The 15433-nt window shown below is 40.8% G+C and overlaps 1 protein-coding gene across 12 annotated transcripts in view; it reads right to left on the bottom strand.

The window, feature by feature from the left end:
- The window catches only part of RAI14 (retinoic acid induced 14), a 176230-nt gene that overhangs the window by 31179 nt on the left and 129618 nt on the right, over positions 1-15433 (bottom strand). For all 12 annotated transcript variants that reach the window (XM_002815478.5, XM_002815479.5, XM_009240629.3 and 9 more), the window contains one exon: positions 5063-5151. In XM_002815478.5, coding sequence (XP_002815524.3) covers positions 5063-5151 — 89 coding nt within the window. The remainder of the gene's footprint in view (positions 1-5062; positions 5152-15433) is intronic.

Here is a 15433-nt window from a genome sequence, read left to right as displayed (position 1 = left end):
TCTTCAGTCTCTAACACTGACCAGAAATTCACTAATTAGAGAATCATACAGCTAGGAAACACTGTATTTAAAAACTGGTGGGCCATAGGGCTATGGTGAATGGCAAAAAAATGTGTAAAGTCAAATGATCCGATTCCTTCTATTTTGAGTTCAGCTGTACGGAGAATTTTTAGGGTAGGTGTGAGGGAGAGTTGTTTCATCAGCACAGGATACTGAGAGACAGGAATCCCTCTGTCCCCTCCCAAAAGGAGGGGGATCAGCGAAATTTAAAAATGAAGGAAGAGAGATTCTTGGAAGTAAGAAGACAAAGATTTTCTCTTCCTCCTCCTCCTGTTATATTATGTGAGATCCCTCCTTCCAGAGTGTATGAAGCGTAACTGTGTATGAGTTTAGTTACATGATGCATTAAATAGGCTTTGATGGAGTAGCTTGGCCCTCCAACCATCACTTATACCACTGTTTCTATGGACAAGCACATTCTGAGTTTTAAACAAATGCCTTACAAATGATGTTTTGGAACACGTCCTGATTGTAAGATGGAGACTGTTTATGTCGTGCACGCAATGCATTAACTTGTCTCTACTGTGGACAAAACCTGTTCTGCATAAGCAGCACCCACTGGAAAAAGGCCCAGTTCTCCAAAGACAAGATGGTTGGGAGATGTAAACAACTTACTATAAAATAACAGGTTTTCTTTTTACTTGAGTAAGTGTTCTAGTCATAGCTGGAAGTGCCGGGTTTCTATAGAAGCAAAAATTCTTTTATATCCCAGCCCTGTGATGTTTTTCTAATGAGCAGCACAAAAGTATTTTTCACTAAAAATAGTCTCAAAATCCGAATGACACATCATTCCCTGAACACTATAACACTGAAGTAAGATGTCTCTCATTGCTAACATTAACACAAAATTCTCTCTCCAAATGCAAAATTTTCTGGACAAAATATGATTTCGTCCAGCTATGATGGATAATATGAGACAATGCATCTCTGGCTCCCATAAAGCTATGGATCTGTCTAGAACATCAGGAAGCAATTTCCCTATGGGCAAATAACAAGGGCAATCCTAAGTGCATTCCAGCAGAATTCTGCCTGTAAATAAAAGACTAATGATATTTATAAATTAAGAGTCTTGGACTATTACAAGCAGTCTAAGAACCCTTTTACTTAAAGGCTGTCTGAGTAGAATGGCCCATCTGCTCTGGCCATAGGGCACCTTTCCCTAAAACTACCTCAGACTATGCCCATGTATTCAATTCTTAAGATTGCTGGAAAAAACAGGGAAGAATTAAGTAATATCAATCTAAAATGAGATGACTGTTGATATTGCACTATAACCACATCCAAGGCCTTATCTTCTGATGGCGTTTTGCTCTTAAAATTGCTTGTAAAGCATCCATAAAAATTCTCAGACTTCCAAGCATTTCATGTGGAAAAATAGCTTTTAAAAATGCTAACAGATTCTTGCTTCTCTAACTTAAATTCAGTCAAAAGTTTAAAAAGTAGGAAATTATACCAATTTGACCATCCTGAAGACATTAATCATGGGTTAAAAGAATAAAAAGAGCCAGTGTAATAGATTTTGAAAGGTGGTTTTGTGTGTGTGTGTGTGTTTTGTTTTTTTCAAAAATTCTACAGGGCAGGATTTATGGTAACAGATCTTTGTACCAGTTCTCACTGGATCTTGAGATTGAAGGTGACTGCATCTCAGTAATAAAGTGGCGAAACTTAAGGTAGGTTCCACATGGAAAGACAATACCTGTAAAAGCTAAGCCATTTAATTCATCCCCTAACCACCACAACAAACGTTTAGGACTAGTGATGACCACTAAGCACTGTTACTAACGTAACCTCATCCTTCCCTTGTATTCAGATATGCCTTCTTGAGAGGGAGAGTGAATAGGTAGGTATTATAGCCAACAGGTAAGACACAGGCATGGGCAATCAAAGCCATTACAATTTAACCTGTTTATTGGGACAGAAAAAAATGAGAAGTGTTTTTCTAGATGCACTTTTTTCCATGCAGTGTTCTTTTTTCGTTCCTGTGTTCTCTTTGCATGCTTTCAAGAAATCATGGGAAGAAGCTGGTACCTCATTCAGACCAAAGTAAAACAATGAAACCCAAGGAGCTAAGTGCTGGAATCATGGCTAAAAATATCAGGTGAGAAGGAAGTGACGGGAGCTCTGAGACATCTTCAACCCATGGAATGTTTGGACGATGTCCTGTGGCCCCAAAGTGCTGTGGATTCCACCAATTTCAATTGGTTCCCACTGGCAAATCCTGGGAAATATCCAGGCTGTGTCCACAGCACTCCCTCCAGTGTTGCTTCTTAGAGAGTGGTACCATCTCAGTCTGCACGAAGTGGGCACTGCCTTGGGGCATCCAGGTCTTCCTGCCCAGCACTGCACCAGCCTCTCAGGAACTGGGTTAGGGCTCTGGTGGTAAATACGAGCTCTACCCACAGGGTATTATGAGGCCACCAAGAACTATGCTTCTTAAGAGCCTTTAATGGGGGAAATGAAACTGGCGGGATATTTAATAAATTAAAATGCAGGGTATAGAATTTATTATATAATGTGATCTCAGGCATGCAAAAATGTATTGGGACAATCTGGAAGGAAATACAACAAAATAGAAATTGTTTTTTTCTTTCTGATAGGAGTAGGAACTTGAGTTATCTTCTTCTTTATAGTTTACTATATTTCTCAACTTTTCTACAATGGGCATGTATTAAAAAAAGAAACTTCTGGCCGGGCATGGTGGCTTACGCCTGTAATCCCAGCACTTTGGGAGGCCGAGGCGGGTGGATCACCTGAGGTCAGGAGTTCAAGACCAGCCTGGCCAAGATGGTGAAACCCCGCCTCTACTAAAAATACAAAAATTAGCTGGGCATGGTGGTGGGTGCCTGTAATCTGAGCTACTCAGAAGGCTGAGGCAGGAGAGTCACCTGAACCTGAGATGCGGAGGTTGCAGTGAGCAGAGATCGTGCCAGTGCACTCCAGCCTGGGCAACAGAGCAAGACTCCGTCTCAAAAACAAAAACAAACAAACAAAAAAACACACAAAAAAAACCAACTTATTTTTCCCTACAATAAAAAGAGGTGAGGGAAGATTTTGGTTATGCTGAAAATAACTACAGTCCTGTCTAATCTATTTCTTAACATCAAGTACAATGAAACAAAACTAAGTGATAGCACCAGTTTATTCACTCTGAGCTAATGCTTTCAGATTATGGGTTTCTTAGAGGGAAACTTCCCCTACTTAAGAGGACATACATCTTATTAGGGGTATTTTAGCAAATCATACTGCACCATGTGGTTTTATGGCATAACTTTAAGAGCAATGACAACGAACTTTAAAAACAAACACAATAATTGAGTCTTGAGATTAAAGATGACTTTAATTGGAAAAACATAAATTAGTATTTCCCTCAAGGTAGTCACTTAAGAAAACCATTTATCCCCCTATATTGGTGTTGCCATTTCTCAAAATATTTTTGGAACTTTCTGTGGAACTGCTCAGAAAAATCATTCTGTTATTTCAATCACTCCCTATTTTTGACCAAAAATGGTTTTACCAGTTTGAAACATCATTCACCTGACTTGACACCAAATTTTTTTAGGGCTCTTAGGTTTTCCCTAAAAAAAAACACCTATTCTCAAAGGATAAAGATTCCCAACCACTGAGATTCTTTTTTTTAAGTCCTCACACAATGAAAACAATTCTAAACCTGTTCCCAACCATATTTTGAGTAATAATAGCATTCCTGCAATACCTGGCTGATCCCCCAAGATGACTAGTCTGAAGAGGCCAATTTTGGGGGTAGTAGAAAAGAAAGGGATCCATTACGGATTCACGAAAAGCCTAGATAAAGGCAATGGAGTTAGGCTAATTTTGTATCCCAGTAAACACTAATAAAAACCTACTAGAAGCCAAAAATTCTCGAGTACAATAGAAAAATGAAAAGCCATCAGTGGTTGCTTTGGTCTTTTGGGGTGGCCAGCAGGGGCAGAATCCCAGGCTGGAGACCCCAGGGGCTCCTTCTTATAGGATAGTGTTTTATACAAGATAAGACTACGCTACCTTTTCTCTCCATTTGCCTTGTTCATCATTTGTCAACACTGGCTTCACATTAGAATCACCCAGGGAGCTTTAAAAAAATACCAGTTGACTGGCAACAACCAGACAATGGAATCTGAATCTCAGAGGGTAGTTTAGGTATATATATTTGTGTGTGTGTGTCTGTGTGTGTGTGTGTGTGTGTACTGTTTATTCTTCTCTTTTCCCTTCCTTCAAGTTCCCAGGTGAACTAGATGCCCTGAAGTACAGCAAGGGGTGAGAATCGTGGGCAGCTGGTCCAGATGAAGTTCAAGGCTTCCATCTACAGAGCCTATCTCAGTTGATGAAATGAGCTCCTGAGTAACTCACCATCACCTCATACTATGATTCATGAAAACAAAAATTAGGGACTATTGCTTGGTCTGTACATATAATCTTAGAAAATAATATAAAAAATGAGGATAAGAAGCATACAGTCCCTAGTTGACTAAACAAATGAAAGACGAAAACACAGAAGTATGGCTACATAACAAAACCATGTCAGAGTCTAGCTATTGGAGGTGATTCTCTTTTCTTCTTTTGGACTCTAAATTTTATCTGTAGACTCTAATTTTTTTTTTTTTTTTTTTTTTTGAGACAGAGTCTCGCTCTGTTGCCCAGGCTGGAGTGCAGTGGCACAATCTCGGCTCACTGCAACCTCCGCCTCCAGGATTCCAGTGATTCTCGTGCCTCAGCCTCCTGAGTAGCTGGGATTACAGGTGCATGCCACCATGCCTGGCTAAATTTTTTTGTATTTTTAGTAGAGATGGGGTTTAACCATGTTGGCCAGTCTGGCCTTGAACTCCTGGCCTCAAGTGATCCACACACCTCAGCCTCCCAGAGTGCTGTAATTACAGGATGAGTTACTACCGCACCTGGCCTTAAATTTTCCATAATGAATGTGTATCACTTTTTGATACCTAATCTAGTGCTGGCCTGCTGACTTAAGAGACTAAAAACCACATACCGGTAGTATCTTGGGCTGTCACATCCACACCATGTGTAACCATGACCCTGAGGCATTCCACGTGTCCTTTTGCAGCAGCAAGATGGAAACTGGAAAGAGAAGTAAACACAATCTCCTTGAGATTTCTACTCTTTAATGTTCATCTCCAACAAAGTATCCCCCCCCGCCCCCCGCCATTTCATGTAAACTTTCTCTTCCTTGAGCTCTACAAGCACCCACTGACTAGGCATTATTATCAATCTCATTTTAAAGAGGAGGAAACAGAGATTCAGGATGGTCTGATAATTAGCTCACTCACAGCTTTAGTTAAGGGATAGAGCAGGAGTTTGATCTTCCAACCCCAAAGACGAGGCTTGAAAAAAGTAAGATTCAGCCATATATTTGTCTCTTGATGAAACAAATCAGAAAGTCCCAACTAGGTTGAATTTCTAAGTAATATGTCTTTATCAATGTTTTCCTACTGTCTAGTGTTTTCACCACAGCTGTTTCACCATTTTAAAGTGATATGCTCTAAAAAGAAAATCTTGTCTAAGTCAAACAGTGGCCAAGGTTCTTGGACAACTCAATGCCCACTGTTGCGTTGTATCTGAGTAACAATAGTTGCATGCAATATTTGATAAGTGTCTAATGTGGGTCAAGGCATCTGACTACACACTTTTATGCATTGTTTTTCATTCCTATGACAGCTCTTTAAGGTGAGTTCTATTACTTTCTCCATTAGATGGCAAGTGTCTATACTCTGGCACAAACAGCATTAGAGAAAGCCCACTATTAAGACTCCAGAACTCAGTGAAACTTGGGAGCATAAACCATGATCAGCATGTTTAGATTGGGCACTAGAAGAAGGGATAACATCCAAATGCCAATTCAATCATCCCTCCAGATCCCGGGATGAAGGGCACTTTTGCATGCAGAAAGAAGCAAAGCACAATTCCACTGGGCGGTCAGGTCCAGAGGCCAAGATGGCTGCAAAATTTGGGCAGGTTTCCCTCCTCTCAGTTGCCATCCTGTAGAGAGGTTAATGAGCCTTCTAGTTCTTCTCCTGAGTCAGTCCTGTTTTAGGGATGTGCCCCCAGAATACCTCTCATGAAGTCCCTTAGTGTCTGTACCTCTGAATTAATGCCCAAATAATATTTTCTCACTGGGAAGGATCTGTCATTGAAATCCAGGGTAACATTCAACTAGAAAGTCCAATAGCTGATATTTAAACCCAAGTTGGTCTGATTCCAGACCTCTTCTCTTAATAACCTGGCTGAGTGAGAGGGACATATCAACAAATAGGAATACTTCAGTACTAGTTGCAAATCAGCCATAACATAATTATCTGTGTGTTTTGGGAAGTCATTTTAACCTTTCTGTGCCTAAATTTCCTCCATTGTAAAGGCTGCGGATCAAGTCAAATAATTTCTAATGGTTCCCTTGGCTCTAACGTTTAATTATTTTAGCTTACCTGGCTCTACTCACAGCAACTATTTCTGTATTTGTGCAGCAATCTAGGTGTAATATCTATTTACAGTCAAAATTTATTTTATAAGTGATTTCACATTACAATAAAACTTTGCAAACAATGATTTGGGAGTGTAGTGACTTTTTTTTTCTTGAATATTTTTTGAGATGGAGTCTCATTCTGTTGCCTAGGCTGGAGTGCAGTGGCATGATCTTGGCTCACTGCAACCTCCGCCTCCCAGGTTCAAGTGATTCTCCTGCCTCAGCCTACCGAATAGCTGGGATTACAGGCATGTGCCACCACACCAAGTTGATTTTTGTATTTTTAGTAGAGACAGGGTTTCACCATGTTAGCCAGGCTGGTCTCAAACTCCTGACCTCAGGTGATCCACCCACCTCAGTCTCCCAAAGTACTGGGATTACAGGCGTGAGCCACCATGCCTGGCCATAGTGACTTCTTTAAATGGAATTCCTGATTCAATATAGCTTAACCAAACTATATTGGCAGTGCAATAATTCCTCCACTTCTCAACATTGCTGGAATAGCTTCATTTTACAATAAGTTCACCTTGAAGCAATAAGTCTTTTATTAATCTTGGTGAAAGGTTTCTAAAAGCTTCCCAGCCTTAGTAATAGTGCATGTAACATAATTAATTGCCCTTGGGAATATGGAGTCTCCTCAATTATTGAATTGCATGTTTAGGGATACTAATTGAAATGCCCCTGGATTACTAAGCCCTAAAATTGATTAATATTTAGCTTCTTAATGTCTTTGTGTTTGTTTCTAAGCTGTTCACTATGCCATCTCCTACGACAAGAGGAAAACTAAATCAAAAGTATCTAAATAAGAGAGTAGCCATATCCCATTCTAAAGATAAACATACCAGGAAGTGTCTACTGCCCATGTGCATATACACACACTCAAACCAATCAATCAATCAATTATACTTATCTATATTTAATTTTTGATTGAAATACAACATGTAAAGAAAGCTACACATATAATTGTATAGCTTGCTAAATTTTCACAACTGAAATATTTTGCCTTCATACTAATCAAGAAACAGAATGTGGTCAGAGACCCCAAAACCCTCCTGCTAGCACCCCAGAAGTTCTCCATGTGCCCCTTTTAGTTACTAACCCCCTACCCTATGTGATATTTTTATTTTTTTTTACTCTGAGGCTTCTTGGATTACCTCTGGATTACATAGTCTATTATGGGTGGTTGGAACTGCAGACCATCTGACAGTGAAGCATTATTGTAGGCCCTCCTGTACATTGGTAAATGCAGTCTGACGAATGTGTTATGATATTCTACAAATGATTTGGGAAATGCAGAGTTTCAGGATCATCACTTGGAAGGCCCACGATCAATACAAGGCAGAAGTGAGGTGTTAGGAAGCTGCGCTCAATTTCCAATCCCACAATATAATTTTCTTAGATATAACTTTTTAAAAGAAAATCCCTGATATCAACCTAAATTTATATATTTGATCGCTGAAATACATTTTAAGGGATCCAGTTAGTTAAAGCTTCATTGCATATGCTTTAATAAATTGTGTGATAGCGAGAGATTTTATTTTGTCCTCCCTCTCCCATTGAGAGTTTAGATCAATAAGTGACTTTTTTTCTCTATTCTGGTGACTTTCCAACTATTATCCTGCAGAATGCTTGTGTCCTGCTGAGAAAATAGAATGACAGAATTTTCCAAATTCATTATTTTCCCTTCATGTATTTTACCTAAAGCTGCATCACTTACTGCTCTTACAGATAAAATGGACAAAGTACAAACAAATATAAATAACTAGAAACAGCTCATTCTATAAGGATAGATAGTCTTGGCTTTCATTTTACACTGCATGCATCTGATAATATATTTTTTGCTAGTAAAACCATTGCTAGTTCATGTGATTCAGTTAAACATTATTTGAAGGTGTTTCTGCAAGAAAACTCTAACATCCAGGTGTCTGTTGTGTTCTGATGTCCCACAAAAGCTTCTGCTCTGCTTTCTAAAACACACAGGCATAGGAATGATCTTGAAAAGCAGGAAAGGGGCCGGGCGCAGTGGCTCACGCCTGTAATCCTAGCACTTTGGGAGGCCGCGGCGGGCACGGCGGGCAGATCACGAGGTCAGGAGATTGAGACCACTCTGGCTAAGACAGTGAAACCCTGTCTGTACTAAAAATATAAAAAAATTAGCCGGGTGTGGTGGTGGGCGCCTGTAGTCCCAGCTACTCGGGAGGCTGAGAGAGGAGAATGGTGTGAACCTGGGAGGCAGAGCTTGCAGTGAGCCAAGATTGCACCACTGCACTCTAGCCTAGGTGACAGAGAGAGACTCCGTCTCAAAAAAAAAAAAAAAAAAAAAGAAAAGCAGGAAAGGGAAAAACTGATCATTTTAGCTAGAAGCATATGATTCATTTCTCCAGACAAGGAGCTCCACTGTGTATCATCGTTCCTCTCACTGGGTATGCACTTCTGGGAAATGGAAGCAAAGCCAGGAAACACAGTCTGTGAGTCTGCTCTTGGGGAGATAGTCACTAGTGCTCTGCATTCTCTCTGCCCCTCCAGGTCTGCTCTCTGCCCAGAGGCAGTCCCCTAATGAACTGCATCCAATGGGCTGCCCTGTGCTTTGGCTTCTGGTTGGGCTTGCCCAGTGAGAATGACGATAGGGTTCAGGGCATCATCTCCTCCCCTCCTTCCCTGGCCATACCCCGGCAGTGGCTGCCTTCCTCTGTGAAGGCCACAGCTCTGCAGGCCGGCTCTCCCAAAGCCACAGCTGCAGCTCTCCCTCCTTGCCCCTTTAGGTCAAGAGTAGAAATAGATTCTCACTCTTGCTAGAATCCTGGGCAGCATTCCCAACCTTACTGGTTTCCCTTTAATCTGGTCACATATTTGTAAATAGTTCCTTTCTTAAGCTGTCATCAATTATCCTATTTGATGCTACCTATTCCTGCTAGGACCCTGAATTACAGCAGGGTTGGGTATTTTGTGTGTGATGATCCACAGGATGAACTGTTAAGTTCTAGTGGATATTATTTGATTAAATATTTCTAAGAGCCAATTCAGGCTTTTTAAAAAAAGTTTTAATTGCCACATATAGTTTGTTTGCTTATTTAATATATGGGCATTGTGGCTAAAATGTAATGGGAGAATATACCATATAACGTTTTAATTATATGGCATATAATAAGTGACTTCAAAACAGTTTTCTAATATGGTCTTAGGCCAAAGTAGAGACCCGTTTAAAGGGTTCAAGAATACACCTCTCCATGGGTAAGAAAAACAAATGACTTTAGTAAGAGCCAGCACACAGTCTAGACTGTCCCACTACTCAATAAAGAAATACTAAAATTCAAACTTTTTACGGTAAACTTGGTTTTGAGAGAATAACCAAACCCCAAACAATACATATGGGCACCAACATACATGGATACAAACAACTGCTACAAAAACAAAATTAAAAAGCCATCAAAATTCACATACTTCTTACCAACCCAACCATCCATGTAATTTGTAAAATGTAATTAAGACTCTCAGAAAATACAAAAATGTATCAGCTCCTGAACCCTCCCATCATGCTGAGGTTTCATTCATTCCACCTGATGCAGACTCTAACGGAATTACTTAATTTTATCAGAGTCACTGACATATTACTCATTGAAGTATATGCTAGAATTGTGGTCTACAATGGGGAAATTCTCAATAAGTTCTGTGGGCATATCCTGTGTAATAACGAGGGTTCTTCAGTAATGAATTAGAAGTAAAATAAAATTTACTAAATATTCTATACTATATACTATATATATATACACACACACCCCCACCCATATACACACTATACGTGTTATATATATAATACCTTGTACCATATTCTACTATTAAAAAATGTGCAGGCTAGGTTTAGAAAAAAAATGCAAAATAAGAAAGAATAACTATCAAGAAAGTCATTTTGATCTCTATTGCTTGCTCTAACTCTTTAAAATATCTTACTTTTTATATAATAAAGTAATGAATCATTGCCATAATTTTAGTCAGAAAATCATTTTACTACTTAACTTGGAACGTAGCATCTATAACCTGAAAGAGTTTGCTCAATGAGTTATCACATAAAAGAAAACCAAAATGGTCAGTGTACTCTTTTAGCTTTGTCCTGTTTTTATGAAAGGTGTGCAAATGCAGAAGAAATAGGCACAAATCAGACAACGAAATGACTTTGTTGGCAGTTCCCTAACAACTCATCTCCTGTGTATTATGAAAGCACTTATGTATTCAATCTGGCTATCTTACACTCAAACAACCAACTGAAAGAGCAGGCTCACTCAGTTTTTTCCCCTCAGAGAGAAAGGAAGCTCCTAGAAATAGGAGCCCTGCCTCCTTTTGTCTCATTCCCCGACCCTATGCCTAGAAGCAGTTATTAATCAGGAGTGGAATAAACACCAATGTACAGAAGAACAGGGTGGGAAAACCACACTATGAACTTCTTTTCTGTATCTAATTTGGATATCAAGTCTTCTTAATGTTTTAACTTCAGGGTCTCTGGTTCTCATTCCTAACGTCTGTGATTTTGAAAAATTAAAGCTTCCAACCTTATAGCTTTATCAAAGCTTAGAAGAGGGACAAAAACATCTAGACAGATGGTAAAGTATAACAAGAAGCAGGATATTAAGGAGGTAGTGCTGGTAACCTTAAGGGCTCAGACTATCTGGGTTTGAATCTATGCTTCCTTACTTATTAGGCTCTATCTCAGTTTCCACATGAGTAAAATGGGTTGTGACGAATACAAGAATTATGTGTAAAAGCACTTCATAAAGGGTGAAGCGTGAAATAAACACTCAAAACATGCCACCAATTATTGTATCCTCACCAACACAAAGCATGGCACAGAGCCTGTGACATGTTGCTTGATAAAAGGGATTGTTTCAATGTTCAGAAAGGAGAAGTAGGAGAAGTTAAATCAGAACCACCACTACTTAAAAAACGAAGAGAGGGGAAGGGAGGGGCAAAAGCTATGTGTGTTTCCATTGAATGGAAACTTCGGAACAAAGTTGTAGACAAGTAGCAAACCACAATAAGCCATCCAAGACCAGCCTTGTCTAACGCCCACACTTGAGCAGCTAACGTTTTGGCACCTCTCACGGAAGTGATCATCCCCAAAGCAGGGTTTGGCAGCAGCAAGCCATTAACATTTAGCCTCGGAATGTGAACCAGAAGCACAGCCAACTTTGAATAAGATACTCAAGTGGAAAGTTAGGTTCTGTTGGGTAGAAAAACATGACCAGTCAGTGACAGAACCTGATATGTAGATGATGGTGAGTAGATTTCCCTTCTTATGTATGCAGTGACTGATAAATGTCAGCATCCTCACGAGCTGGGGCCGCTCTATCTAGATGGCAGGCAGGCATCTGTGGGGTCATCTCAGGCTTAGGAAGCAGATGGTGCCCAAGGCCAGCACATGACTCATTAAGAGCATGACTGGTGCCCTCTGATGGCCTGTGTCCTGGATAGCTGGCAACTCTCTCTAAATAAAGAGAGCCTACAGATTAGGATGGGGTAGAGGGCCAGGGCAGTAAGTTGATAAAACTTAATTGTCCTCTTTAAACATAGTTTTTTTCTTTTGTGAGATGCAGTCTTGCTCTGTCGCCCAGGCTAGAGTGTAGTGACTCAATCTTGGCTCACTGCAACTTCCACTTCTTGAGTTCAAGCGATTCTCGTGCCTCAGCCTCCCAAGTAGCCAGGATTACAGGCATGTGCCACCATGCCTGGCTAATTTTTGTGTTTTTGCAGAGACAGGGTTTCACCATGTTGGCTAGGCTGGTCTCGAACTCCTGACCTCAAGTGATCCACCTGTCTCGGCCTCCCAAAGTGCTGGGATTACAGGCGTGAGCCACCATGCCCAGCCAAACATGGTATTCTTAACAATGTTAATTCTAAGGCATTGGAATTAACTCAAGTATGGTATCATTTTGATATTTCTATAGTTATATATTTTTACAAGTACTGCTACTTCTATAGCCAGAAGTATTCATTCATATATTTACTATAATATTAGGGTATCTATGTGTGAGACATGGTTCTAAGGAAACAATAATGAATAAAACAAAGTTCCTGCCTTTATGGAGCTCGGCTTTTAGCAGGAAGATTAAAGAGAACCAATGGTTTCAACTGGGGGTGCTTTTGCACCCCGTCCTTGGAACATTTGGCAATGTCTGGAGACATTTTTTATCATGGACTAGGGAAGAAGGAGAGGAGGGAGATTCTATTGGCATCTAATCTGCAGAGGCCAGAGATGCTGCTGACCATCTCTATAATGCACAAGACAGGTCCCCACAACTATGAATTATCTATCCAAACCAAAATATCAGTAGTGGGCTAGGTGTGGTGGCTCACACCTGCAACCTTAGCACTTTGGCAGGTGGAGGAAGGCAGATTGCTTGAGCCCAGGAGTTCAAGACCAGCCTGAACAACATGGCCAAATCCTGTCTTTACAAAAAAATTTAAAAGATTAGCCAGGTGTGGTAGCACATGCTTGTAGCCCCAACTACTCGGGAGGCTAAGGCGGGAGGATAGCATGAGCCTGGGAGGTAGAGGCTACAGTGAGCTGTGATCACACCACCACTGCACTCTAGCCTGGGTGACAGTGAGACCCTGTCTCAAAAAAAAAAAAAAACAAAAAACAGTAGTACCTAGGTTAAGAAACCCTGTAATAAACCATTAAAGGCAATATTAAAGGCAATGTATATACTAAAAACATAATTCTATAAAAACAAATTAAACAAAGACCAAAAAACAAAATAAAATGAGAATTTAATCTTTTTATTGAGTTATAATCCACAAACCATAAAAATCACCATTTTAAAAATGCACAATTAAGTTGCTTTTAGTATATTCACAAAGCTGGCAACAACATCATTATCTAATTCTAGAATATTTTCGTCACCTCCTCCCCAAAAAACTCCCTGTATCCATTAGCAGTCACTCCCCATTTCCCTACTTCCCCAACTCCCAGGAAACCACAAATCTACTTCCAGTTTCTATGGATTTGCCTATTCTGCACATTTTCCTTTTAAAGATGGGATCGTATAATACGTGGTCCTTTGTGTCTGGCTTCTCTCATTTAGCATGTTTTCAAGGTTCATCCATGTTGCAGTATGCATTAGTACTTCCTTCCTTCCTCAATAATAAATTGTATGGATATGCTGCATTTTGTTTATCTATTCATTGTCTGTTGGACATTTCAGTTGTTTTTACTGGGGTTTACTATCGTGCCCCACCATTCATGTACGAGTCGTTGTGTAGACACATTTTTCAATACTAATGGGTACATACTGAGAAGCAGAATTGCTGAGTCATATGGCTGTTGGGAACAGGCCCCCACATCTGGCCATAAACTGGCCCCAAAACTGATAAAATCTCTGCAGCACTGTGACATGTTCGTGATGGCCATGACGCCCACGCTGAAGGTTGTGGGTATACTGGAATGAAGGCAAGGAACACCTGGCCCACCCAGGGCGGAAAACCACTTAAAGACGTTCCTGAACCACATACAATAGCATGAGCGATCTGTGGCTTAAGGACATGTTCCTGCTGCAGATAACTAGCAAGAGCCCATCCCTTTGTTTCGGCCCATCCCTTTATTTCCCATAAGGAATACTTTCAGTAAATCTTATGACTGGCTTGCTGTCAATAAATATGTAGGTAAATCTCTGTTTGAGGCTCTCAGCTCTGAAGGCTGTGAGACCCCTGATTTCCCACTCCACACTCTGTATTTCTGTGTGTGTGTCTTTAATTCCTCTAGCACCGCTGGGTTAGGGTCTCCACTACTGAGCTTGTCTCGGCAAGTGGTGCCGTGGAGGCTCGAACCCAGGTCAAAGGGTCACCAGAATGACGGTTGGAAAACGTGGAACCAAGCTGGAGGACACCCAAGTACTCTTGTAAGCAATCCCCGTGGTGAGTAGGAAGGGGAGCTCGGAAGCATCAGGGTAACAACTGGACAAGTTCTGGTTCGTTCCACCTTGGAACCTTTTCACAAATGATGAGGAGGAAGGAGAGTATAATGAAGTAACAGAAGAAGTAACAGAGCAGGTTTGTTTGCCAGCTAAAGCTAAAGTGGCAAAGGAGGAAGAAGTTCATCCCTACCCTTCTGCACCCCCTCCTTATTTTGAAGAAAAAGAGCGGCCTGACCCTCCAGATTTTTCTTTTCCAGAGGACACTGGGCAAAAAGTAGTAGCCCCAGTGACTGTTCGAGCAGCACCTCGAGCGACCACTCTCAGTTCTACTCAGGCAGGAATTCAGCAAGCCAGACAAGAGGGTGATTTAGAGGCTTGGCAGTTCCCTGTTAGGATACACCCCCAGATCAACAGGGAAATATTATAGCTACATTTGAGCCTTTTCCTTTTAAATTCGGGAAATGCCATGAGGGGCCCGTCCCGGGTCCCGTTCCAAACCGGGGCATTTCTGGCTTAGGCCATTCCCTCACCCCTGTACAATGTCTGTCCCCTGCCACAGACGGTAGTGCCACAGATGTATGCTGCACAAAAGCTGTGAGCCTTCTACCTGGGGAACCCCGCAAAAGGTCCCAACAGGAGTCTGTGGACCCTTGCCAGCGGGGACGATAGGATTACTTCTAGGAAGGTCTAGTTTAAATTTAAAAGGGGTACAAATACAAACAGGAGTCATTGATTCTGATTACAATGGGGAAACTCAAATTGTTATATCTACTTCTGTTCCCTGGAAAGCAGAGCCAGGAAAGCGTATAGCACAGCTCCTGATTGTGCTATATGTGGGAACGGGGAAAAGTGGAAGAGGATTTGGAAGCACAAATAAACAAGGCAAAGCAGCTTATTGGGTGAATAAAATTACTGATAAACACCCTACCTGTGAAATAACTATTCAGGGAAAGAAATTTAAAAGTTTGGTAGATACAGG

Source organism: Pongo abelii, chromosome 4 (assembly GCF_028885655.2).
Source record: "Pongo abelii isolate AG06213 chromosome 4, NHGRI_mPonAbe1-v2.0_pri, whole genome shotgun sequence".
Classification (NCBI taxonomy): Eukaryota; Metazoa; Chordata; class Mammalia; order Primates; family Hominidae; genus Pongo; species Pongo abelii.
This window is presented reverse-complemented; position numbering and strand designations above follow the sequence as displayed.